The 27,358-nt window shown below is 37.4% G+C and overlaps 1 protein-coding gene across 3 annotated transcripts in view; it reads left to right on the top strand.

Annotated features, from left to right (window-relative positions):
- The window catches only part of PPP2R3A (protein phosphatase 2 regulatory subunit B''alpha), a 147,826-nt gene that overhangs the window by 46,979 nt on the left and 73,489 nt on the right, over positions 1-27,358 (top strand). For 2 of the 3 annotated variants that reach the window (XM_033132840.1, XM_033132839.1), the window contains exons 3-5: positions 4,015-4,278; positions 10,260-10,363; positions 16,070-16,172. In XM_033132840.1, coding sequence (XP_032988731.1) covers positions 4,015-4,278; positions 10,260-10,363; positions 16,070-16,172 — 471 coding nt within the window. Of the gene's footprint in view, positions 1-73; positions 459-4,014; positions 4,279-10,259; positions 10,364-16,069; positions 16,173-27,358 lie in introns of those variants that run through there. The other variant, XM_033132841.1, reaches the window with a different exon arrangement.

Below are 27,358 nucleotides of genomic sequence, written 5' to 3' on the forward strand. Positions count from 1 at the left end.
CCCAGAAGCCTCTGTATTCTCAACATGTGCAGGTCAATTTGACATAAAGCTACCTACAAGGCGCAGCAGGCCCATTGCAGGCCGTGTTTCTAAATTGAAAAGTATGAGCAGGTATTGGGAGCCACAGGCTGTATTTGGGAACCAGCTGCATGTCAGTACAAGCATGGATTGTGATCTCTGGAGGCTGGGAGAGCACAATGCCTGAACTTAATTTCTTTGGGAGATAAGAAGAAAAAAACCTTTCTACTTGACGAGATTGACAACTTATTAAATCTGTCTTCAGAAGTGTGCTGGACAGTTGCTAAGTAAACATCCACTTTTCAAAGATGATGATCAAGGAAACATCTCTACGAAGGGACCCGGATTTAAGGGGAGAGTTAGCTTTCCTGGCAAGGGGCTGTGATTTTGTTCTCCCGTCACGGTTTAAGAAGCGGCTGAAGTCATTTCAGCAGACACAGGTTTGAAACTTGGGTGTTTCTTTTAAAATATTTGTATTACTAATAAAACCACCCAGTGGGCTAACTTACAGATAATTTTACAGTTCACTTGATGTTAGATCAAGGAATTAATCTGTGTCCTCTATTCAGCTATTTGCAGAAAGCTATTTGTAGAGAGATTCCAACAGGTTTAAAAATAGACCTTCTGGACCTGAAGTACAGTACTCACATTTTGCTCTTGCAGAGAGGGAATCCAGTTTTGGAGACAATAAATAACAACAAATATTTTACAATTTAGTGGGGGAAATACTCAAATTTTTAATAGAAATACCTTTGAGAAACTAGAATTTCTGTGTTAAAAGTCTTATTTGCACTTTGAATCAATAGGCTATGTTTGTATTAACATACATCTGTAATGAATGTTTTTGTAAAGTATTGATCCTATTGATCTTTTTTTTGAAGGGGGAACTAATGTTATATATATAGTCAATAGTGTATGTAATATAATGTATGCATGTAATGAAGGATGGCAATTACCTTGTCCTTCCTCAGCAAGCTGTGAGATTGAGTCATTTCTGCCTGCAACGATTACTGTGAAGAGTCCATGCTAACTTGCTTATACCATTAAGGCCAGTGTCTCACCAAACAAATTGCCTAACACTGACTACAGTACAAATCAAGAGCCATGCAAATAACGGCCATCCAGAATATAGCAAGAAACTAGAGTTTCATAGTTATTCTGACCCGGAGTAATTTCAGATTATTTGGTTGAACTATATGAAGTTGCTTTTTCAAATATTGGAAATGCCACAATGACAATACTACAAGGATACTACTCAGAATGAATATCTAAATGATACTGTGTTTGTAGGGGAAGACGGAAATGGAGGATTGAGATATTTTACCCACCTAATTCTATTTTAGTGCTGTTCCTAGATTTGAATGAAACAATTTTATTCAAAGTGAACAGATGCTAAACTTGCCAATAAATCTGGCAAGATTTCTGTTACTGTATTTTATAATGTTTGTAAAGAATCAGTTTTATTAATATTTAAACTGTGTGTCTCGTTGAATTCAGTGGAGGGTAAATTGATACACCTGAAAGTTCAAAATAAACGCATTCTTTTTATTTTCGCTTTTAAATATTAATAATAGTTTTATTAAATATGAAGTCAACCAATGAATTAATAAATACTTGCCTACCAGTGATTGCTTTATGTTAAGAAGTACACAAAGGAAAGCAAAGTAGACTATTATATAATCAAATATTTTTCCATTCAAGTAAAAACTTTGACAGATAGCCATGGATTATTCTGAATGTCACTTATTTCTGTCAAAGTAAAAGTGTAGAGTTAACACGAAGGCCTTGCTCTAAACCTTCTCCATGTGTTCACTAGACTATTGGGTTTCATCCCCACTGGCACCAGTGGTCTTAATCCTATGGGTATAACTAACTGCCCTGGATGTCACACCATAGGAAACATTTTGGGGAAACAAAAAAAGAATTTTGATGATTGTGTACTTGTAGTCTCACAAATCTAGTTCAGCGTAGAATAACAGAAAGGAAATGACACTAATGTAAATGACCTACGTAAAGCCCCTGAAGAATTATATACCTTATTTTATACCTTATTTTAGAAGTTGAAGAACAATATGTACTGTTATGGACTCGTAGGACTATGTAATAATATTTGCAGATTTAGCATTAAGCCAGAGAGAAATATTTACTTAGAATAGATTATCAATTTTTAAAAAGTGGTTTGTAAACTTTAAATCGCTTTACAAATATAAATGATTATTTTATTTATTTTTGGATCTGAAGAACCATGCCAAGTTGTGTTTAATGTTTTGAGAACCCTTTGCCTTGTGACTCATTTTGTTAAATAAGGACATCTCCGTACCTAGCACTGCTCTGTACCTTTTACCTATGTATTTCCTTACTCCTAACTCCTGTGATTGCCTTTAACCCTCATAACAACCTTCCAGGAAATAGGGATGATAATCTATTTTATTACGGAATTCTAGAAGGTTAAGTCACTTCTCTGAGGTCACAGAGGTAGGAAGCCATTGCTGTTTTCTGTCAAGTTTTTCATATTTCACTGGTATCCCTTCCCTCGATGCCATTTCTTTTTTGACTATTGCTTTATATGGGTGACATCCTGATGCTGCAGCAAAGGTTTGGTGTGGCCAGCTGGCCTTCATACCCCCAGCAGTATTAATATATGAGCCAATCCACTCTGTATTAATGTCAGAGATTAACATGAAAAATGGACCATGTATAACAAAAGTAGGAGATTAAATCATATTCATCACATATTTATGTGAATGAAGCTTATCTTCCTATAATACTCAAGTTTTTCAAAGATAGCTAAGATTTTTATCGTGACTCTAAAGATCATGTTATAAGTGTATATGTCAAAAGGAAATATATTCAGATCTACTTACCAGATAAATTATTGTTCAAACTTTAGGGATGGCATTAGGATAATTTAAGGAAGAACACTAGAGTAATACTTTATATTCACAGTGAATTTAAATCTAGCTCGTTAACAGTCATGTTCATACTTTATATAGCATCTAATACAGTGCCATGGTCATAAGTCTTGATAGATAATTTGGTCAAAATTAAGAGGAGAAATTAAAACTCTGAAAATCTTCATGGAATCTTTTTTCCTTTTTCTTCTAGGAATCTCAAAACTAAATTTAGTCTTTATTGGTAAAATACACTTCTTCCTGAATGTTAGTGTACCTCCCCTCAGCTTTCCTTAAATCATGGGTAATTTTAATCTCCCCATTACCCCTTTTCCCCTTTTTATACTGTCTTATGTCTTCTTTATAGTACACCACATCAAATCCTTTTTGGAAAAAAAATGATATAAACTATAAATTAGTCAATAAGCTGTAAAGGAAGTTTGGCTGTGATGAAATTAAAGACTATGATGCTTGCCTATTAGGGCTTACCAAAAATGAGAGAAATTTGTATCTGGGAAAAAATGGCATGCCCCTAGGGGCAAGTCAGTCAGTCTGGTTGAAGACATTCCAGAACGAAAATGCCTTAATTTTCTTAACAAAGACTTTCTCTGCATCAGGGACTGACAGTGATTCTACCTAGACAAAGTCAAACTAGAGAAAGTGAAAGGACATTCCCCCCAATACATATTTAAAAATTCATTCTATCTGCCTGTTGAAGGGAGAGGTAGGTAAGCACAGAGAGACCAAGAATTTACCAGTCCAATTCCATCAAATTAAGAATATACGTCAAGATCTGTAGTGTGTCAGCTGACATGGCTTTTAAGTGTCTGACATATAATTGATGGGGAAAATGTGCTACAGGATTTTTAAGCATAAATTTATGTAAACTTGGGTATCGACAGATGATTCATGTGTTTGTTTATTTAGTGTGGAGAGGCATTCCCTAGAAGCATGCTTCCAGCCCTCTTAGAGTGAGCTCTTGATCTCTGCTCTCTCTAATTGTGGTTTCTTGTATTTATACTCAACTTCCTATTACTGGTGAGGACTTTCAAGAACTATATACTGTTCATACTTGATGTGTCTCCTAATCACTTTTTCCTTCCAGATTCAAAATAAACCAGAAAAGAAACCTGGAACACCACTTCCAGCTCCAGCCTCCTTTCCAAGTACTCCCCAGCCTCTCTCCCCTGCTCCTCGTGTGAATAATGTGAATGCACCGTTGCCCATAAACATTCCGCGGTTCTACTTTCCTGAAGGACTCCCCGATGCCTGCAGTAACCATGAACAGACCCTAAGCAGGATTGAGACTGCTTTCATGGATATTGAAGATCAGAAAGCAGATATTTATGAAATGGGGAAGATTGCAAAGGTAATAGAACTACTAAATGATATATAATCTCCCATTCTCTAGCAATCCCACTCTCTCTCCACTGCCTCTTTGTTCTCTGTTTTTAAGCATGCATACATTTTTTTTGTTTTTTGTTTTTTTGTCATGTTGAAAAAATGTACTTGATCCTGATATATCTTTAGCTATGGTCCTATTTTGTGGAACTCTTAAGTTTGAAAGAAAACCTTAGTCGTCTTCCAGTCTAGCTTCCCATTTAATACAGGAATTCCATCTATGACATCACCAGCACATAAATTCATTCTCTGCTTGAATGCTTTCAGTGACAGGAAACTCACTACCTTGCCAAGCAGCCTGTCCCATCATTAAATATAGCCTTTCTTGTTAGAAAAATTTCCCTTGTGTTGAATACAAATCTTTTTTTTTGTTGTTCTTACCCAATAATCATAACTCTTTGTCCTGAAGCCAGACAAGAAACCATTAGGCCAGCTCAACACTGTAATTCTAATCAGAAATAAATGGATTTTCCACTAGGAAGCAAGTCTTTGATACTTTCCAATATATCCAACTGCTTCTAATTTAAGATCTTAGCTCCTAATGCCAAGACTACTGTAAAATATTCAGTAACTGGATTCGACACCTCCAGGCTCCTCTGAGAACAGTTAATACTGGGCATGACCATTACATTCTGTTTCATCTTGCCATTCCCCAGCTCAGCACCATTCAGGGACTCCTACCACCCATAGCAGTGCTTTCTTTTGTTTGGGTTTTATTTTTATCATGCGTGAATATTGAAAAGTCAGCTCATACCTCAGGACTGAGCAGTGATTTCAGGCTGTGCTTCAAGAGACAGGTTTAGTAGGCTCAGGGCTGCATGTGGGCAGGTAGGAGACCAAGTGGGCGCTCCCGAGACCTTCTGCCCACTTCCACTGGGAATGTTCCCCTGCTTTGAGGAGTAATAGTAATATTTAAACTTGTGAAAACTACTGATCTTGAGGATACAAGCCAACTACTGCTGCGTGTGTGAGCCTAACCCCTTTGCCCTCCCACAGGCACACCTCTGCATTGGGGCTCTTGGGGCTCTCCTCTCCTGGCAACCCCCACGTCACTTACCTGCCATCGTGTCTTTGGAGAAGCCCCTGAGTATCCATTCCAGTCATGGCCTGTCCTCTCTCCTACCTCTCACCTCAGAACATTGCTTATGACTGTTAAATACATTGTAAATGGAGTGATGTTAAGGGAAATGAAAAAGAATTCCTTCTTTTATTCCCCCTTTCTTCTCTCCCCATCTTAGAACTTGCTTATTGATCCCTTAGATGTTTCTAATGAAAAACTCTTTCCTTCTAGAAATAAGAAAAACCCGTTTCCACTCTGTTTTACATATGAGGAAACTAAAGCCGCACACGTACTTACCTGAAGTCACAGAACCAGTACATGTCAGGAGACAAGTCCTCTGACACCTAGAACCGTACTGTTTCTACCATAGGTTATCTCCCCTGAGCATATGCTAACATACTATTTGCTAACTTTCAATTAATATTCCCCCAAATAAATTACAATGTCTTTCAGGACATTGACTTTTTTTACCCAAAGCTTTGAGAAATGGCTGTTGTATGAACCAAGATGGTAAACTATTTGAATGGGCTGGAACTATGAACCTAATTCTAAAATGTGGAATTTAGCAAAAACGAAATCTGCATCTGGAGATAACATGTTAACCGCATAAATGCCGAATGGACTCTTTCTAAAATGGCAACTACTAGTGTAAGAAACAGGCAGGCAGACAGGGAGAAACTGTCCAGATTAAGGCACACGGTAGTTCCTGGTGCTGTGCTGGACTCAAGTCTGGAGAGCCAAAGCCAGTGATTAGTACCTCACTGTCAGAGACCTACAGCCTACATTGTCTTGAATTCGGGTCCTCTGTGTCAACCTTTCTCCTCTGAATATTTCCAGCCCCTGACGGAGGAGCCTGTTTTCCTGGCCTTTCTGCCCCCTGCTCCCCTGCCCTCCCACCCCCTATCATGGTAGCCCTGTGCTGCTCCACGTTCAGTGGCCCTCTAGCACTCAGCAGATGGAGTGAGAGGAGAGCAGAAAGCCTTAGGACTGCACAGCTGGTCAAGGGAAGGGGTAGGGTAGAGTGTAGTCATGTCAGGGAAGTCTGGGGAGGCAGAGGAAAGACTGCTATTTACAGACAGTGAGGATTAATGTCTGTGTCATCATTGGAAAAGGCCAGTGTTGAAGCTAACGATGTAAGAAGTTTAAAAAGAAAACGGTTTTATTAGCTATAGTAAGTCATTTACGTAACAAGTTACTGTTTATACCTAATCATGTGGCACAATAGACAGTGTGCATGTACATGTCTGATTCACTGGTCTGAACTGTACTTGATTATAGCCCTAAATTTCATTCATGGGTGCCGAGCATTGGTCTTCATTGCTCTTAGACCTTAATTGTCAGTTCAGGTAGTAAGGTAAACTGCTCATACCTTTAAAAACTTAAAACTAATGTTGCATATAAAAATGAGAATGTATATAATGACCTCAGAAGATATCACGAGTGTATTGGTTTGTATTGTTTTGGATTACTGTATCAGTTCATTTTGTTGGATTTTGCCTCTTTATTGTTAAAATCATTTATTTAAAAAATTCATTTAATCGCGCCTTCCAGTTAGTTAACCCCCATCTAATCCACCTTTTACCTGACTGTGGCAGTCTGTTAGCACTCACTATGCCATCCTTATTTTCAGCCATTCTTTGCTGTGCAGACCCGTCTTCTCTGTTACTAGGCAGTGAACTCTGCACCTGCAACCCTTACACTCCGTGGGCTTCTGTTCTCACAAGAGGTTGGTCACGTGAAAGGGAGAAGAAAGATGTGTAAGGGACAGCAAGGGGAGAGGTGGTCGGGGCAGTTAAAAGAACATTTTTATGGATTATTGTAATTTATAAAGCTATTTGGAAGGCCAGCTTGAGTTTGCGGTGCCCTCTTAGTGACACTTAAGTATAGCTGTCAAGACGGATCTGTTTTTTAAGTGCAAAGAAAACTGTGTGTTTATGAAATCTGCATCTGTTGGTGAAGTTCAGCTTCTTCCTCTTCGCCCTCAAACAGCCCTGGAGAGATTAATGCCCATTTCTGATTAAATTTTCAGTGTAGTGTGTACTTGTTTCCACAGCTTTAAATGATGATGGAGAAGAAATGAAGCGAGAATGAATCTAAGAAGGACAAAAGCAGTGTAGGAACAGAATCTGAGGAATAGTAAGAAAAGCATTTGTTAGAGACTGGGCCTCTAGCAGAAAGTTGAGGGGGAGAAATGCAACTGTCTTCTGAACCATACAAAGCCCTCCAGCCCCTCTCTTCTGAGTGATATGGCACCATCTTGACCCATCGTGCCTGTGGCTTTAAGGTACCCTCTGTACCTTTATTTCTTCATCTGCAGAGTGGGCTAAAAATACCTGCCTTCTATTGCATAGGGATCACATGAGGACCAAATGAAATAACAAGTGTGAGACATTTTAAAATGTTAAAGAACATTGCAAATATCGGGTGATCGTCTCTTCCTGTGTGTATTATAAGACAACCTTACTTTCAGTTCTTTATGTTAGGCCATTCTTAGATCAAATTACAAGTGTTACTCAAGCTTTCTTGGCTCTAGCAACTTTGCTTACTACACACTGACTCTTCTTCCTCTAAATCTAAATTTCCTAAACCCAATTTCTGTATCTCCCTGTGCATTCCCAGTTGTCATCCATTCTCTTCCTTTGTAAAAAGTCTTCACACCGGCTTGTTCTCTCTTCCGTTATAAAAGCCTGCATTCAGTTGTCCTCAGATTAACATCATTTACTCGTATGTTCTTGTTGATCTCTTGAAGCAGATGCAGGCCAGCCAGACTTCTTTTTTCAATAGTCTACGTGCAATGTCTACAGCCCTTGCCATTCACTGCCCCTCTCATTTTTCCCTTGGCATTTTCTCCAAGGGCCTGATATCATTGTGCTGCCTAACCCTTGTTTACTCAGGGTACCCCACTACGAGCAACATAAGTCAACCGTTTCCAATCTACTTCAAAACAACATATCCATTCTGTACCGTATCTCTTAGGATTTTGCTTCTGGGTCATAATAAGTTTGTGAGTGTTAATCTCTCAGTGACTTACTACTTACGAGCTGACATATGTGCATTTTAACAGGAGTCTTATGGAGAAAAGACTGTAATCCAAGGGAATGAAAGTAGTTTAATAGTGGAAGTAGCCGCACGGGAAGCAGTAAGCACACAGCTCTTGGAAGTGTTTCAGCTGCGGCTGGTGACCACTGCTCAAGATTGAGCTAGAAGATTCCTAACTCCTTCCAATTCTGAAAAATCCATGAGTGACTGATGGTGGGAGTTTCAAGCACTTTGGCGAGCCAGTTTCAGTCTCTCCCTGTACTTTCTGCGTTTGCGGTTCTGCATCCCCACCTCCATAATACAGACTATTGTTTCAGCTTTCCCAGCAGTTGCCAATAGCGTGTCACATCTAAGAGCATTTTCTTGGCAAGCCATTATTATGCATGAAAGAGAAGATTGGGATTGGGGAAAGTGGATTTGACAGTTTACAACCCAAAGTATATTAATTGTGAGCTTTGTACCTTGGCAATGATAATTTACACAATCAACAAATCCATTTGGTTGCTAAGCAACACCTTTCCCTCATTCTTAACCTTAGTGAAGGTATTTGACCTCTGGACGTAAGAAATCTTAAATTCCGTCCTGCTTGCAGAACATGCTTTAGTGGCCCTGGCAGGAGCGGCCTCTCTCTTATTTCTGCCCTCCCTTGGCTTGAATCTCACCTTCTATATCCTCCTCTCTGACGTGAGCCCAGCAGCCTTAGGTGTTCTCTCAGCATAACTAATTGCAGACTGGGTATCTTCAGTCTTCTGTGGGGACCCCTCCCCACTGTGCAGTAAGGCTTCATACCGGTGTAACTTTACCTGAACCTAATACGGGTTCATATGTAGTGAACTTCCCAAAGAGAGCTTCCCTTTGTAGAATGATGAAGGCTCAACAGATCCTACATCTAATATGAATAGTAAGAATATCTTTAATAAGATGTGACTCTTTGAAGAGTTCCAAATTTGTGAGTATGTTTTATGTGTACGAGTGTATACAAAATTGGGAACATTTGGAGACTCTGCTAATATTTATATATTACCACTAAAATGGAAGAATTTTCTCTCTAGGAAAAAAAACGTGAATTTGGTAAGAACACTTTCTTTATAAGAGTATAAGAATACTTTTTTTAATGGAAAGAAAGAGCTTTTTATTGAGGAAGACAAAAATTATTGCCCTTTAGGGTATTGTAGTTTTATATTTATTTCCAGTTCTTCCTAATGTTTTTATAATATGTAATCATTTGTGGTAGCTTGTAATATATAAATAAATTATAGCATTTTGATTTTTACCTTTCATCTTTTACCTGAATTATAACCATTTAAATAGATTTGACAGCTATTTTCTTGAACAGTGTAGGCTTTTCTGGTTCTTGAACTTGGGGCTTAATAACATAATAAGGACAGGAGCGAGGGTTAGATAGGTGGTAGAGTGTGTTACCACTAAGTGACAGTAATAAAGGTGGCTATGGTTTTCTGCCAGAGGAAGAAAGAGCATATACAACCATGGCATGCAGTCATTTCTTTTTCTTTCTAGAGGGTAACAAATATATGATGTAAGAGTGGTCGGAAGGGAGACTGGTTGATTTAACTATCAGGGTAGGGGAAAGAAACATCATTAAAATTAACTTGGAGAAAACGTAAACGGATTTCCATTTTCTTCATTAAACATGTAATCATCTTTTTTGGTTTCCCCTCTGTCTCTCTCTGAGTCTACGCTAGTTGATATATTTGCCTCTGTCCCAGTTTGCCTCCCCAAGGGCCCTTTTGTCCACTGTGGCATGAAGAGTAAAAGCCACAAAGACCGTTTCTTTGGCCATGTCATGTCTTCACTGCTCCTTACACTGTACTTATATGTTTTATTTGCAGGTCTGTGGCTGTCCTCTCTACTGGAAAGCCCCCATGTTCAGGGCTGCAGGGGGAGAGAAGACAGGATTTGTGTCAGCACAGTCATTCATTGCCATGTGGGCAAAGTAAGTATATGAGCAGTTAACTCTGAGACTGGCAGAGAGCCGTCTGGTCCTATTGACATGCTTTATAAAGTTCACTTATTCTACTCAGAGTTCACTTATTCTACTCATTTATTAATTTTTCCTTTACCTTTTATTTCAACAAGTAAAATTCAATGATTCACAACCATATATATCCACACACAAATCTTATATGTCTCTAATAAGCAAAACGATCTTCAGAAATACCTGTTTAATAACTATTTGATAGTTTCTTAGTTTTTCTTGTTAAATTTTGGCCTTAGGATTTGACTCTTACAGTGTGACATAAAAGTAAAGATTTTCCTTTTAGGGGAGCAAACCACATGTTTCACATGATAATACAGCTTCCATTCTCATACCATCCAATTTAGAATTATATCTAGTTGAGTTATTAAAAATAACTGAATTCTAATAAATTTTAGTCATTAATTTTTGAAAGCTCCAGTTAAGGAACAAAGGAGAAGTACATTTATCAGGATACTCCTGGATTTTTACATCCTGACAAGTTTTCTTCAAACCCAACTATCTTGTTTTTTTCTCCCTTCTTTAAGAGTTATTTCTTGATATATTTATACATTTTAAGAGAATATCATAGCTTGCCCCTTCTACCTCTTTTAACTGATCAGTTTTCTTTATATATGTTCTTCTCACCTTTTCTGAGCTACATACCCTTCCTGGTAAACTCTTGGGGAATGCTATTCACCTTCATCATCATTATTTAAAATCCCCATGCAAAAGCAGCAGAATTCAGCTTACAGATGCCTTCTAATCCCTTTATGCCACCTAAAAGCCCTTAGGTATAATCCTTGAGGACATAGTAGGTGATTAATAAATGTATTCTTATTTTTTAAAATCTAGCAGCAAGTTGAGTTCACTGAGTTCTTCATTCATTACAGTAGAATTAATCAGAGTATATAAGACTACTAGTTAATGGACTTCTTTTAAAGAACCACGCTAAAGCTAAAAGTTGCAAATGATTCATGTTTTCCAGGTGCATTTTAGTCATTTTGTTACAGGGAATAGTTCTAAGTTGTCCAGATGCCAAGGACTGAAAGTGCCATAGGAGAATCGTTCCTCATACATTATCTGGATGACATTCCAAAGTCAGTACCATGTTCACCATTCCACCTTTCCTATACCAAATAGAAAATTGTGGGATAAAAATCTAAGAAATGTTTTTTTGTTTTTACTGTGTGGATAAGCAGTCCTAAAAGTAAGGGAATTCCTTGGAGGCTAGAAATAGCAAAAAAGCACTAATTATCCAGGAATAAACCAGCAAAGGAATTGGCATTTACCCATGGGATAGTTCTGGCAGCCTAGAACCTGGGGGAAGAAAATAGAGCCTAGGGCCGGAGAGTGGGGAAGTTGGCTTGGATTCCCTCTCCTTACCCCACCGTTAAAGCCAGGACTTCAGATGGGCGGTCCAATGGTCTATTAGTTAGAATTATTGTTATTTTAAATCAGCATATAACAGTAGCAGAATTCAGGAACTCAAAATGTGTAGATGTTCTAGCTTTCACTCAGCGAGCTTCTTTTGTCTTGGTGGGTGGGTGCCAGGTGCTGAAAAGGCCGCAGCTGGAGTGTGAACCAGGGGTAGAAAGAATAGGGATATGGCACAGCTCTTGTCAAGGTATCTTCGGCCCCTGACTTCAGCATTTTTAGCAAAAACCATCTGACATCTGGGAAAGCAGCAAGAAATGAACTTTGATTGTTAACAGAAAACTAAAGAAGCTGGGAGATTTAAAAGAAAAATAAGTCTATTCTACAAAAGATTTGAGCCAGAGAGAACTGTAACCCTAATATTCTAAGTTGTTTTGAATATTCTAGGGCCCTATGTTTGTGAGCCTGAGGCTGACCATAGCGAAGGAAAACTCGTATCCAATTGGATTTACCTGCAGTTCACTGCATCATGTTAAGGACAGTAACAGCCAGTTTTTTTGTCTTAAGACTGTGTGTCACTGAGAGATGGGGGACATTTATGTTGTTGGATAGAGCAGCATCCACAACAGCTGTATTCCTTTATTGAGATGACTCATTTTAATTTTATCTCTAGGGAAAAGAGATTTCTGTAGGAGGAAAAAGATGAAGCCCAAGTCTTCATTTTAGGAACTGCAGGAAATTGCTTATGAAGTTATATAGCATGAGCAACTGTCCTTTTTTTTTTTTTTTTTTTTTGCATTAAAAAAATTCTATGAATAGATAAATGTATATCTCTCTATAGTTAAGGTTTAGTTTCTGGCCAGATACTAAAATGGTTGGAGCGCCCTCTAGTGGGAGCGCCTCTCTGAGCTTTTATTAGGTTGGTGCAAAAGTAATTGCGGTTTAAAAAGTTTAAAAAAAAAAATTGCAAAAACCGCAATTACTTTTGCACCAACGTAATAAAATGTCTTTTAAAAGCCAGGGTGCTTTAAGGGAGATCCCGAGTGTGGCTATTTGGCAAGGTTACGCAACTAAGCATGAGTTCCCACACTGACCTTGAAAAAGATTTGTTTATTTTTGTAATTTTTTTACAAGTAGTACCCTTTGCTAAAGCAACTTGGACCAAAGTATAGTATATTAAAACTTTCAAGTACAAAATATAACTGGCAGAACTAAAGCATATTGACATACACATATGTGTGCTGACTTGCTCCAATAATGCTCTATATAATTTGAAAAAATAAAGTCAAATACAAAAGTAACAGCATAACAGGAAATAATTTCCCTCTGGTCCCTGTGCTTCTTGGGGTGGACACTTCCTAGACCTCCTCCGAGTTGTTTGTGGACAAACACCTTAGTGGGCCCTTGTTCCCCTGCCTCTGCTCTCCCTTCTTTCCCTGCCCTACTGCCCATTTCGTATCTGTATTCTGACATCTGTTTTTCTTAGAGTCAGGGCATTTTTAAGGGAAAGGCATCGCTCCACAGCTTTTTTGTTTGAGTTCCTAGATTACCACCTTTGTGGTAGAGGTCCTCTCAATGGAGTCAGTAATATGGCTCCAACTCTTTTATGCTTTACTTTCTTTTTACCTTCTGATGTCAATGTGTCATTTGTCCATTAACAAAACAAGATTTTGTCTTAAGAGCTCTGGAAGATACCGGTTTAGAATAGTTATGTTTACCTTCTTTCTCCAGCTTTCACAACTTTTATTATCTCCTTTCTCCTGCCATATAGAGTTCACCAGCCACAGCATTGGTTGTAAATCATAATTTATCTTTTCTTTCTATTTCATGCTTCTAATAGCAAAAGGCCATACCTGATTTAACTTTTCCCTTTCAGAGTAGCTCTCATCTGTCATGTCTGTGCAGGTTTTATATAGCAGTGCTATCTTTTCTTTATAAAGTGCTCCTTTCCAAAGACTTCACTGCCTTTTTGTTGTGATCATCCCACCCGTTTTCCAGTCCTAAGAGGTGGTTCCCATCAGCAGATATTGCACTAATCTTTTTGTGAAACGTATATGTAACTTTGGGGGCCTTGAGCATGCTAGAGAATGATGAGGATAAATATAAATATCATACATAACTTTAACAATCACAAATGAAGTCACTTAAGTATACATCTGTTAGTCAGATCACAAACATTTTTTGAGAATCTTTGTGAAAGTTACTATGGTGAGTGCTAAAGAAAGAAAGAGCTATAACTTTGCCTTCCGTTTAGGTGCCAGAGAGATTAAAGAAAGCTAACAGTACAGTGCTATAAATAATATGTATAAATTAAATAGTACAAAGATCACTAAGGAATTTAGTTGTCAGAGAAGGCTTTTTGAAAGAGGTGGGTTATTAGCTGGATCTTAAAGAATAGCAAGCATTCAGAGAGCAAAGTTGGGAGGGGTGGTGTTTTAGGAGAGCAGAACAGCATGAGAAATGGCACAGAGGCAAGAATGCACATGAAACACTTCGAGAATAGTGGGTCAGGCCAGCAGCCGGGAGTAGAAGCTCCATTTAGCAAAGCAGTAAGATAGGTAGACAGGCAGGCTCCAGCCTAATTACAGAGGCCTTCAATGTCCAACTTAGGCATTTAGACTTCCTCACGTAAGTAGTAGAGAGCTACTGAACATTTTTGAAAAGGGGGGATTATATAATCAAAGGATGCTTTAGAATGAAGAATTATCTGATATCAGGTTGGGTGAACACTGAAGCTGTTATGACTCTCCTCCCTTCTGACAGCCCCCGCATGAAGTAATAAGACCCTGGACTTGATGGTATAATGGAAATAGGAAGGAAGGAATGGTTGTCTAAAGCATTTTGAGGAAATATTCCTCAGGTCTCCAGTATTTCTGTCCTGTATTCCAAGCACCTAGTGGTCTAAGCTGGAAACCTGGGAGTCATCGTGGACTTACCCCTTTCACCCATTCCCTTATCCCCAGCCCCACCCATCAACTATCACCCCCACCTATCAACTATAACGTCCTTTCATTTCAACCATTTGAGCTTTTCTGTCTCCCACTGCCAGTATCCATGCTGAGGCCTATTAAAGATTTTGGCTTAATATTTTTGAAAAATACATTTGATCATGTCACTATCCATGTTAAAATTCTTCTATGGAATAGGCTGAAGTCTAGGCTTCCTGGCCTAACATAAAAGGGACTCTAGGATCCGATCCTACATGCTCATGTCCCCTTCTCTTACCACCCAGTGCTTGTAATTGCCCAAATATTCCATGTACTCTCACGCTAGGCATTTGTGTGTGCAACTCTATTGACAAACAACAACGTTCTTTCCTACTTCCCCTTTTTCAGGAATCTCATTGGCCACCTGTACCTTCCAGGATACCCTGTGCTTATTACTGCTGTTGTGGCTGTCACATAGGAGTATAACCTTACTGGTGTAGCTCTCTTACTAGACTATAAGCTTCTTAGCACAAAACTGCTTCTTATTTTCTTTGTATCCCAGGTATCCTCAAGGCCAGATACAGTATCTGGCACATAATTAGCATTCAATAAATGATTAAGAAAGGAAATCAAGAAAATTTGGAAATTAATTGGATGTGGAAAATAAAGAAGAGAAATAAGTTTAAAATGACTTCAAAATTTCAAGCCCAGATAACTCAGGATTGTACCACCAATAACAAAAATGGATATCCATGAAAAGGATTGACTTTGAGAGGAAGGTTTTAAATATGGTTTTTGATATTTTGACTTTGCTGTCAGAGTGTAGTATCCAAATGGAAATGTCCAGCAATTGGAAATTGGATGTAAGGAATTCTTGGAGCTCAAAGACTTAACTATGGTATTCATTTTTGTTTTTTTCAAGCCTGATCCTTCAAAGTCTGATTTCAAAAGCCCCCTTTTAGGATGGCCCTGAATATGTCTGCCAACCTGGCCAAACAGAAGTTTACATCCCACGTGATGCATAGTGGGCCCTTCTGGCTGGTGGGTAGCTCTGGAGTTCTGGTCCCAGGTATCCTGTGCTAACCCTGAACGGACATTCTCCTTCAAGCGTATTGTTACCCGCATTAATGCAATTGTCTCTGGAGTCTCAGCCCCAGAAGCATTCTACAAAAATAACATACCTTCTTGTTATTGAGCTTTTATTTAGATGTCCTTTGACAAAATTAAGAGCATGGAAAAATTGGTTTTTTTTAATCGTTGAAAAGAGAACACTCGATTCTTGATCTAAATGGCCTTCAGATCAGACTGAAATTTCCAGCCATTGATGTTGTAGTCATGGTTCACATAGCCAGTCTTCCTAAGCAGTTGTTTCTTTCTACAGGCTGCTGAATAATCATCATGATGATGCCTCCAAGTTTATCTGTCTTCTAGCAAAGCCCAGCTGCAGCTCTCTGGAACAGGAGGATTTTATTCCTTTACTTCAGGTAATTTTCATCTCCTTTTTAAAATGGGTATATTCTTAGAGTTTCAGAGGTTTTTTAAGTTTTTGAAATGTAAGGTATGTCAACTGAGATACACAGATCTAGAGGTCAGATTTCTAGAAGAGTGGTTTTCGTGCTTGGTTTACTAGCAAAATGCTTTTGTTAAATGGAAATTAACAAAGAACCCATAGTACAAAACAGATACAACAGAGCTACTCCCACTGAAGCAGAAGAGAAGAGTCACTCAACCTCCCTTGCCCACCCACAGCAGTCACTGAAGCACCTTCTGAAGCCAGGCATTTGGTCTAGTTGACCTTTATTAAGGTTAAAGAGAAAGCTCTCCAACAGAAAGAGCCCACTCGGAGAGGATTTAGATCTAGGCCTCCTGATGAGAATTAGTTACATGCTGATACTGACTCTGTTTTTACTTCAGAGCCTCATATATTGTTTGTTAATATTCTTAATTTCATGTCTAAATATTCGGTTTTCGTAAGCAAATCATAAATGCCTTGAAGCTAAGGTCTGACTTTCATTTCTGTTGAATGCACATCATTGTTTAGTTGTTCCAATAAATCCTTGTTGACTGTTAGGATGCCTGAAGAAGGGCAGAAAAATGCACTGACATAGTTGTTTTTCCTAAATTGTATTCATGGCTGTCATCACTTTTTTAAAAGATTTTTGTTGACATGCAACATAAACACACAAAAAGACCCCACATAAATCACAAGTGCACCAATCAGTGAGTTTTCACAACATAAGCACATCTGTGTAGCCAGCACCAGACCAAGAAACAAAACATTACCAGTACCCCCACAGCCACTCGTGTTCCCTCTTAGTCACTGCCACCCTAGGGTAACCACTCCTGACTTCTAACACCGTATGACATAGATTTTTTAATTATAGTAACAATTTTTCATGTTCAGAATATGAAGTTTGGTTATGATTTATGTTCAGGGTCTTTGAGCTTGTCTTAATTTGCATGATGGCCTTGATTATCCTTAGATAATCATCTGCTACATGTTTTTGTTCCCCTTGAAAAAGTACTCATGAGAATGAGGATTTTTAATAGTTTTTTACATTTAATCAAGACCATTATATGTAATAATGTCCAATGTTACATGTTCCTATTTATGTTTTGTGAAATCGCAAATATTAGAACTATATTGCTAATAAAACATTCTGTTTTAATAACAGTTCTCTATCTACCCCTTACCCTCACCCCCTTGATCCATTCTTGGTTCCGCCTTGACTCTTACAAACTGCATCTTTTTCTGATTAGCTTCTGGTGGAGTCTGAACAATGAATAGCACTGCCAGAGATGGCAGGGCAGAGGAGAGAGGAGTTGGCATTTCTTTCCCTCTCTCTGCTTCAGCACAGTATCTATATCTCTCTGTAATACAGCTTCTGCTTCTTCACAGTTCTGGAGCCTACTGGGCTCCCATAACACTGCTCCTACCCTTGTTCCTTTGGCCCCAGGGATTGTACAGTATCCTTCAGTCGCTCATCCCCGGTGCCTCACCATTCCCTTGTTTGTTCTCATAACCTGTCCATGCTGTACACATAGTCCCTTCATGAAAGGTTCATATGGGTGAATTCTTTCCCTGTGGGGATCCTACCTGATTTTTATCAGAAGCTTTAATAAAATTTTCAACAGGAATATAAGTTGAGTCTATACCAAGATAATTACAAACAAACAACAACAAAACTATTAATTTTGAATTAGTGGACATTTATACTTCATTCCCTTAAATTTAAGGAGAAATTTTATTTTTATTTAAGAAGTGGACTTGTGGAGTCTTCTGGTAAGAGGTGACAGACTGAATAGATACATTCTATTCCCATTTTTTGAAACTCCTCTTAAGTTAAAATATAGAAATTGGAAAGGAATAAACCAATGAAAGTGAATACGATGGTGAAGAACAGAGGAGGGAAAAAAATCAATGTAGGTGAGATTTCAGTTTTTCCTGAAGATGGAAAGTGGAAGTGGGCTAAGGAAACCACAGTGCAGAACAAGGGGCTGTGTACGGGCTGCAGGAGAGAATTGTACTGTTCTGCTTCATGCTGCTCATTAGGACCCCAGAGGCTGTAAACTCAGGGTTGGCAGATCTGATCAGAAGTGTTAGAAATGGGGATTCATTGAAGGTTGGTATACAGAACAATTGACAGTTGACTTCTTACCTGGCATTGTGAAGTATAGTCTGGCATTTACTCACAAGCATAAACAAACTAACAAAATATACAATAAAGAATGTTAAGACACATTCCAATAAATGAGAATCCTAGATAGTATCTGACCAGTACTTCTCAAAACTGTCAAGGTCATCAAACCAAGGAAAATCTGAGAAACTGTCATAGCTGAAAGGTGCCTAAGGGGGCATGACAACTGAATGTAACATGGGATCCTGGATAGAATACTGGAACAGATAAAAGACATTAGATAAAAACTAAAGAAATATGATAAAATATGGCCTTTAATAATAGTAATGTATCGATATTAATTTATTATAACTAACACTAATATAAGGTATTAATAATAGGGGAAACTGGATGCAGGGTATATGGGAACTCTATGCCATCTTCTCAAATTCTGTGTAAGTCTAACACTGTTCTAAAAATTAAATTCTTTTTAAAAAAAGAATTACTATATTCAGGGATACTATATAAAACAAGAATAGAATATTATGAAAACAGAATGCTAACACAAAAAAGAGCTGTTAGAATTTTAAAATATAGGTACTAAAATTAAAAATTTCAACATAAGTCCTGGAAACTAAAGTTAAGGATCTCTCTGGCATGCTCATGCATGCATGTGCACACACACAAGGGAGAGAAAGAGAGACAAGAGACAGAAGCAACATAGAGGACCGATTCAAGAATTTCAACATCTAACTAACTGGAGTCTGGGAAGACAGAAGGGGGAAAATGGAAAGAAGGAAATCATCAAAGAAATAATATAGAATCATTAAAGAAATAATACAGGATGGAGAGAACTGGAGAGACTGGGATGATAGGCTGGGTTCAAAGAGCAGGAACCCAGAGGGATTTCTTCAAATTTCTGTTTTCCTCCTTGGGGGAAACACAACACACCTGTGTAACCAGCGGCTGATCAAAAACAGAATGTGATTCCACTCCAACCTCTCATGCTCCCTCCAGTCACTGCCCATAGAATAAAATGAGTACAGAACACTATTTCTTTTAGTTGAAAGGAGCCACTGAATGGCAAGCATAATGAATCATAATTTTAAAAAGGACATACATAAACATGTCTTCCTGAAATTTTAGGAAAATACTGTGAAGAGAAGATACTTAAAGCTTCCGGAGAGAAAAAAAGATCACCTTAATAGGAACAAGAATTGGGATGGTATGAGATTCTCATTGGCAACTCTGGGGAAATGAATTTGAACTCAGAATTCTATATCTTGCCAAGTTTTCAATTCAATATGAGGTTATAATGAAGACTTTTACAAACTCAGAAAGTGGGCCTCCTATTTTCCTAGAGAGTTACAGTAGCCTCCCTCTCTTTTTTGTGGTTTCGTTTTCCAAAGTTTCAGTTAGATGCCATCAATCACAGTCCAAAAATATTAAATGGAAAATACCAGAAACAATAAATTCATAAGTTTTAAATCGTGTTCCATTCTCAGTAGTGTGATAAAGTCTTGCACCATCCCACCCTGGACATGAATCTTCTCTTTGTCCAGCATATCCACACTGTATATGCTACCTGCCCATTAGTCACGTAGTAACCATTTTGATTATCAGATCAACTGTTGTGGTATCGTAGTGCTTGTATTCAAGTAACCCTTACTTTACTTAATAATGGCCTCAAAGCCATTTACGTACCTTTTATTACAGTATTTTATAATGGTTTTATTATTGTTAATCTCTTCCTTGTCTTATAAATTTTAAACTTTATCATAGATACATGTTTATATGTACATTTAAATATAGACATATATATAAAAAACATAGTATATACAGGGTTCAGTACTATCCACGGTTTCAGGAATCCACTAGTGGTCTTGAAATGTATTACCTGCAGATAGTGGGGGACTACTGTATTTGAATATATACTACAGCAAATTAAGCAAACCAAGAAAGAGATCCAGGAAACAGTGGATTCAATTCAGAGAAGCAGTGTAGGGGAGTCCCAGGATGGCAACTGAAAAGCAGCCAGTCCAGAATAGAGAAGGTAGTGGGATATCTCTTTGAAGGAGTTCTCCGTAAAGGGGAGTGGAAGGGAGGGAGGGAGTCCATGCCATATCTGTTATATTTGAGAAAGGGAAACTAGAGGGTATGATGAAGGCACAGCATTCTATATCAACAAGTTAGAGAAAAGCAATCAAATACTCCAAGAAAAATGAAAAAACTGTGTAAGAGAGTTATGCCCTAAACAAAGCAAACTGAAATATGACATGATTATAAACAACTGATGAAGAGTAAGAAAAAGTCTATTTAACCTCAATGCCTGGAACATTCTCCTCTGAATGCCCCAAGGGACATTGGATGTTGGACCCATAAGAAATAAAATGTGTTCCTTATATACTGGTTTATCTACAGTTTACCACTATTTATAAAGTCAAAAGACTGTAACATATTTTAATGTATAACATCTAAACTATAGAAAATTTTGCTGTGGTTACAGAACAGTACTTAAACAACTCAAACAATGTAAAAGTAAAAATATTGCCAACAAAATGTGAGGGGGGAAAAAGAGGGAGAAGAGAAAATAATGGCAGGGGTGCTATTATCATCATCCTGTGTAAAGGGAAATAAAGGCACTAAAATGAATGGAGTGAAAATTAAATGTATAAATATATTATTTTCAATTTATAAGGATAACCAATACAAGAACTACCCCACAGAAAAGCACCAGGCCCAGGTAGTTTCACAAGGGAATTATACCACACTCTCAAAGATGAGATAGTCCTAATGCTCAATAAATTTTTCAGAGAATTGGAAAGGAAGGAAAACTCCATAGCTGCTTTTATGAAATAAGTATAATACTGATACCTAAACCAGGTAAAGACAGTACAAAAAAGGAAACAGCAAATGTATATAATTCATGATTAATGGTAAAAAGTAATAAATAAAAATATTACTAAACAGCATGTACAGAAACCAGTGGGATTTATTCCAGGAAGGCAAGGTTGGCTCAGCATTAGGATCTATATATATTATATATCATAGCTAAGGAAAAAAATCATGATTATCTCAATAGATGCTGAAAAGACTTGACAAAATTTAACATCCATTCATTAAAAAAAAAAAAAAACCTCAAGAAAATAAGTATTTGAGGTACTTACATGAATATATATAGAGGGTACCAAAAAATGTATACACATTTTAAGAAAGGAAAAAATCGTATTAAAATTGTAATACTTAATATATACCAATAACAAAAGATGAATACAAGTCATGAGTATACATTTTTTTGGCACCCCCAGTGTTTGTATGTGTGTGCGTGTGTGTATACACATACACACATGCATGCACGCACAGGCATGCACACACACACCTTAGTGCTAAAGCCAGTACCTTATTTAACAGGAAAAATTAGAGGCATTTCCACTAAGATCAGAAACAAGGCAAGGATGCCGAAATCCACACCACTGTTCTAATATTGTAGTAATTATACAAGAGAAAACAAAGGCATAAGAGTGAATGCCTCTAAGATTGAATGAATGAAAGAAGTAAAAATATCTGTTCATAAATGACATGACAGTAAACCTGGAAACCCAAGAGAACCCATGATAAAACTAACTCGAACAATAAAAGAATTCAATAAAGTAGGAGGAAATAACATTAACATACAAAGTCAACAGATCTTCCATTTTTGACCAAGATGGTATAACAGGGACTGGATTTGCCTTTCCATCTGAAACAACAAAAAACATCAGGTAAGAAATATAAAACGATGGTTTTCAAAATGCTGGACATCTAGCAATTAATGATAGTGATTCCTGAGAAACAGAAAAGAAGGTGAGCCTTATAATTAACCCAGCTTATTACCTTGAGAGAGTTTTCAAGCCACAGTATGAAGATGGGGACCCCAGGCAAGTCCAGTGGACTCCCTGAGTTTAGAAAACAGAGCTGAGAGTCTAGGAGGACCACGGTAGCTAGAATTCTCAGGTCAGAGTACTGGGGAGGAGAGAATTGCGGAGAAAACTCTGAGATCTTCAGTACTCCTCCATATTTAACAGAGTACTGATCAGTGGTTGTATATGAGGAAAGTAACCAAAGCTGAAGAAAGAGCTATCCAAGATTAGAGGGAACAGTACCTGTGGGTCACCCAGGAACAGTAACACTATCTGTCCCCATGAGCCAGACTGGAAAACCTCATAATACATGGGACTTGGGGTAAAGTAGTCATAGGAGTCTTGCCTTAGTAATGGGGAATAATTAGCCCTATGTTAAACACTGCTAGGTCCTGACTAACAAATCTAAAAAGCAAGACCTAAAAGGATAAAAGAATTTCAAAGTAACTTAGCATCCCAGAACATAGTTTGAGAATATTTGTAAGAATGTAAGAATATCCAGCAATCAACAAGGTAAAATTCATAATGGCTGGTGTCATCAGGCATGCAAAGAAGCAGAAAAATACAGTCGATAATAAGGAGAAAAATGAATCAATTGAAACTGATACAACTGACACAGATGTTAGAATTAGCAAACAAGACCATTAAAACAAATATAACAATATTTTTGAAGACACAAATTGAATTTCTAGAGATAAAAACTAGATGTCTAGGGTGAAAAATATACCGGATTGGATTAATAGCAGATTAAACATTACAAATGAAATGATTAGTGCACTTGAAGACAAAGAAAACAAACTATCGAAAATCAGGCAGGAGGACACAAAGAATTAAAGAAAAATGAAAAGAGCATCAGTGAGCTGTGGGATCTAACACATTTATAAAATGTGCAACCCAACATATTTATAAAATAAAGAATTTGTTATGTACTCGCTTCGGCAGCACATATGCTAGAGAAGAATTTGTTAGGTCTTTGTCCCAGATTCCTAGGACAGAGCTTCTAAACCCTTGGAATTTCCCAAATGATAGGAGTTATTTGTTTTTTATGGTGGGCTCTTGGGACCATGCCTGAGTTTATACTAATGAAGTGAGTCATGATAGGCCCCTAGATAGTTTCACAATGGGTGCTTGCCATGCCAAAAAGACCAACCATGTGATTAGAGGTGGGGGCTTTCAGCCAGGTGGTATCAACCTGACCTTCAAGGAGGGGTGGAAACATGGAGATTGAGTTCAGTCGTGTGGCCAATGATTTGATCAATCATGCCTACATAATGAAACCCAATTAAAAAAAACTCTGAACACTGACACTCAATTGAACTTCCCTGGTTAGTGACACACAGTTATGTGCTGTGAGGATGACTATGTCCTGAGGACACAGAAGCTCCACATTTGGAACCTTCCCAGACGTTGCCCTATGTGGACCTAGTTGGCTGGTCCTGAGTTGTATATCCTTCATCATAGAATAGTAATTATAATTACTTTCTTCAGTTCTGTATGTCATTTGGGCACGTTGTTCAAGTTGAAGGGATAGTGGAAAACCCAAGATTTATAGCCAGTGGTCAGAAGCATAGGTGGCCTGGGAACTTCATAATAACAACTGGTGTCGGATGTGAGAGGAGTCCTGTGGAGGACTGCACCCTTAACCTGTGAAATCTGCACTAAGTCTGGATAGTTCGTGCTGCATTTGCATTGCAGGGGAACAGGAAAAATATTTGAAGAGATAATGGCCCAAATTTTTCTATTTGATAAAAACTATAAACTCACAAACCCAAGATGCTCCATAAGCTCAAGCACAGGAAACACAAAACTATACTAAGGCACATCAAAATGAAATGGCTCTAAACCGATAATAAACAGAAAGTTTGAAAAGCAGCCAGAGAAAATAGTCACATTTCATAGAGTGGAACAAAGATAAAGAGGACAGCAGATTTCATGTTGGAAACAGTCCAAGCCAGAAGACAGTGGAACAACGTGTTTAAAGTACTGAAAGAAAAGAACTCTCAACCTAGAATACTATACCCAGTGAAAATATCTTTCAAAAATGAAGGTGAATTAAAACTCTTTTTTTGGACACAAAAGCTGAAAGAAATCATCACCAGCAGAAATGCACTACAAGAAATGTTTTTTTGTTTAGGCAAGGAAGAAAATAATACCAGATGGAAATACAAATCTATGCAAAGGAATGAAGAGCTCCAGAAATGGTAATTACATGGATAAATGTATGTGATTATTTTTCATTCAAATTTTTTTAGAAGACAACTCCTTAAACAAAACTACCAGTAATGTATTGTGTTTATAACATGTTTAGGTACAATTTGACAGCAATAGCATAAAGGCTGGGAGAAGAGAAATAGAAGTACCGTACTATTTTTTGGTTCACATTTAATCATGAAGTAGTATAACATCACTTGAAAGTAGCTTGTAGTAAGTTAAACATGTATGCTTTAACTTCTGATGCAACCACTAAAATAACGGAGTTATAGCTAATAATCCAAAAAAAGAAATAAAATAAAAGAATCATTAAAAACAAAACAAAACTCATTTAAGCCAAAAGCAGAAAAGGAAGGGGGAAAGAAAGGAATAAAGAATGATTGGACAGATAGCAAGATGATAGGTAAACCTAACCATACCAATATTCACATTAAATATAAGTAGTATGAATACTCCCAAAAGGCAAAGCATTAGACAAAAAAGCAAGACCCAAAGATATGCTGCCTGAAAGAAGTGTACTTTAATTATAAAGACACAAGTAGGTTCAAAGTAAAAGGAGAGAAAAAGATATACCATGCTAACAGTAATCAAAAGAAAGCTCTTACAAATAAATGGAAAACAATAAATAGGTTGGAAGATGTAAATTCCCATACTTCCCAGAGCAGTCTGCATATCAGTGCAGTCTCCATCAAAATCCCTATGGTCCCCTTCCCCAAGCCTCCGGCAACCACCAATTCTATTCTCTGCTTCTATGAGTTTGACTGTTTTAGATATAAGTGGAATTGTGGAGACGTTGTTCAATGGGTATAAAATTCCAGTTATGTACAATAAATAAGTTTTAGAGATCTGCTATACAGTAGTGCCTATATTTAATAATATTGTATTATGCAGTTAAAATTTTGTTAAAAGGTAGATCTTATGTTACGTATTCTTACAAAAAAAAAGCACAGAGAAATCTTTGGAGTTGGATATATTTATTACCTTAATTGTGGTAATGATTTCCTGGGTATACGCATATGTTAAAACTCATCAAATTGTACACATTAAATATGTGCAATTTTTTGTATATCAGTTATACCTCAATAAAAATTTTTTAAAATACCAGTGGTATTTTTTTGCAGAAACAGATAAAACAATCGTAGAATTCATATGGAATTTCAAAGGCCCTGGAATAGCCAAAACAATCCTGAGAAAGGAGAACAAAGCTGCAAGCCTCAAACTTTCTGACTTCAAAAACATACTACAAAGCCACAGCAACAAAACAGTATGTTACTGGCATAAAGACAGACATATAGGCCAATGGAACAGAATAGAGAGCCCATATGCTCAAATGCTCTTCAACATGGATGTCAGGAGTACACGGGGGAAAACTGGATATCCACATGCAAAAAAATAAGACCCTTGTCTTAACGATATAGAAAAATTAACTCAAGATGGGTAAAGACTTAAACGTAAGACCTGAAACTATAAAACACCTAGAAGAAATACATCGGGGAAAGCTTCATGACTTTGGATTTGGCAGTGGTTTCATGGATATGGTACCAGAAGCATAGGCAACAAAAGCAAAATTAGACAAATGGGACTACATCAAACTTAGAAACTTCTGAACAGCAAAGGAAACACAGTGAAAGGCAGCGTACAGAATGGAAAACATATTTGCAAACATATCTAATAAGGAGTTAATATCCAGTTTATATAAAGAACTCCTATGATTCAGTAACAACAAAAAACAAATAACCTGATTTTATTTTTTAGTCATACAGTTTTTTATTTTATTAAATTTATTGGGATGGCATTAGTTAATAAAATTATATAGATTTCACGTTTACAGTTCTATAATACATCATCTATCTATTGCATTATGTGTTCACCACCAGTTCTCCTTCCATCACCATATATTTGACCCCCTTTACCCTTTTCTACCCCCCCACCCCCTTTCCCTGGTAACCCCAATGCTTTTGTCTGTGTCTATAAGTTTTTATTTGTTTTGTCTTGTTTGTTCATTTGTTGCTTTCAGTTTTATATCCCACGTATGAGTGAAATCATATGATGCTTGACTTTTTCCATCTGACTTATTTTGCTTAGCATGATATTCTCGAGATCCATCCATATTGTTGTAAATGGCAGTATTTCTTTTTATGGCTGAGTTTCCATCGTATAGTATATGTACTACATCCTCTTTATCCAGTTATCTATCAAAGGACACTGGTTGTTTCCATATGTTGGCACTGTGAACAGTGTTGTAGTGAACATAGGGGTACATATATCTTTACAAATAAATGTTTTCAAGTTTTGGGGGTAGATACCCAGAAGAGGGATTGCTGGGTCATATGGTAACTCTATTCTTAATTTTTTGAGGGAACCTTTTTCCATAGTGGCTGTACCAATTTACATGCCCACCAGAAATGTATGGGGGTTCCTTTTTCTCCACAACCTCTCCGACACTTGTTATTACTTGTCTTGTTGATAATAGTCATTCTAACAGGTGGGTGGTATCTCGTTGTGGTTTTGATTTGCATTTCTCTGATAGCTAGTGAAGTTGAACATCTTTTCATATATCTGTTGGCCATTTGTATGTCTTCTTTGGAGAAGTGTCAGTTCAGGGTCTGCCCATTTTTTAATTGAATTGTGTGTTTTTTTATTGTTGATTTGTATAAATTATTTTGGATATTAACCTCTTATCAGAGGTGGTGTTTGCAAATATCTTCTCCTGTTTGGTAAATAACCTGATTTTTTATTTTGCTTTTTTATTTTTTTTAGTTACAGTTGACATTCAGTATGATTTTATATAAGTTTAAGGTGTACGCATAGTGGTTAGACATTTATTAATATGTAACTTATGCAGTGATCCCCTTAATTAGTCTGGTGCCCACCTGGTATTATACATAGTTGTTGCAATATTATTGACTATATTCTCTGTGCTGTACTTTACATCCTCTTGAC

Source organism: Rhinolophus ferrumequinum, chromosome 17, assembly GCF_004115265.2.
Source record: "Rhinolophus ferrumequinum isolate MPI-CBG mRhiFer1 chromosome 17, mRhiFer1_v1.p, whole genome shotgun sequence".
NCBI classification, from domain to species: Eukaryota; Metazoa; Chordata; class Mammalia; order Chiroptera; family Rhinolophidae; genus Rhinolophus; species Rhinolophus ferrumequinum.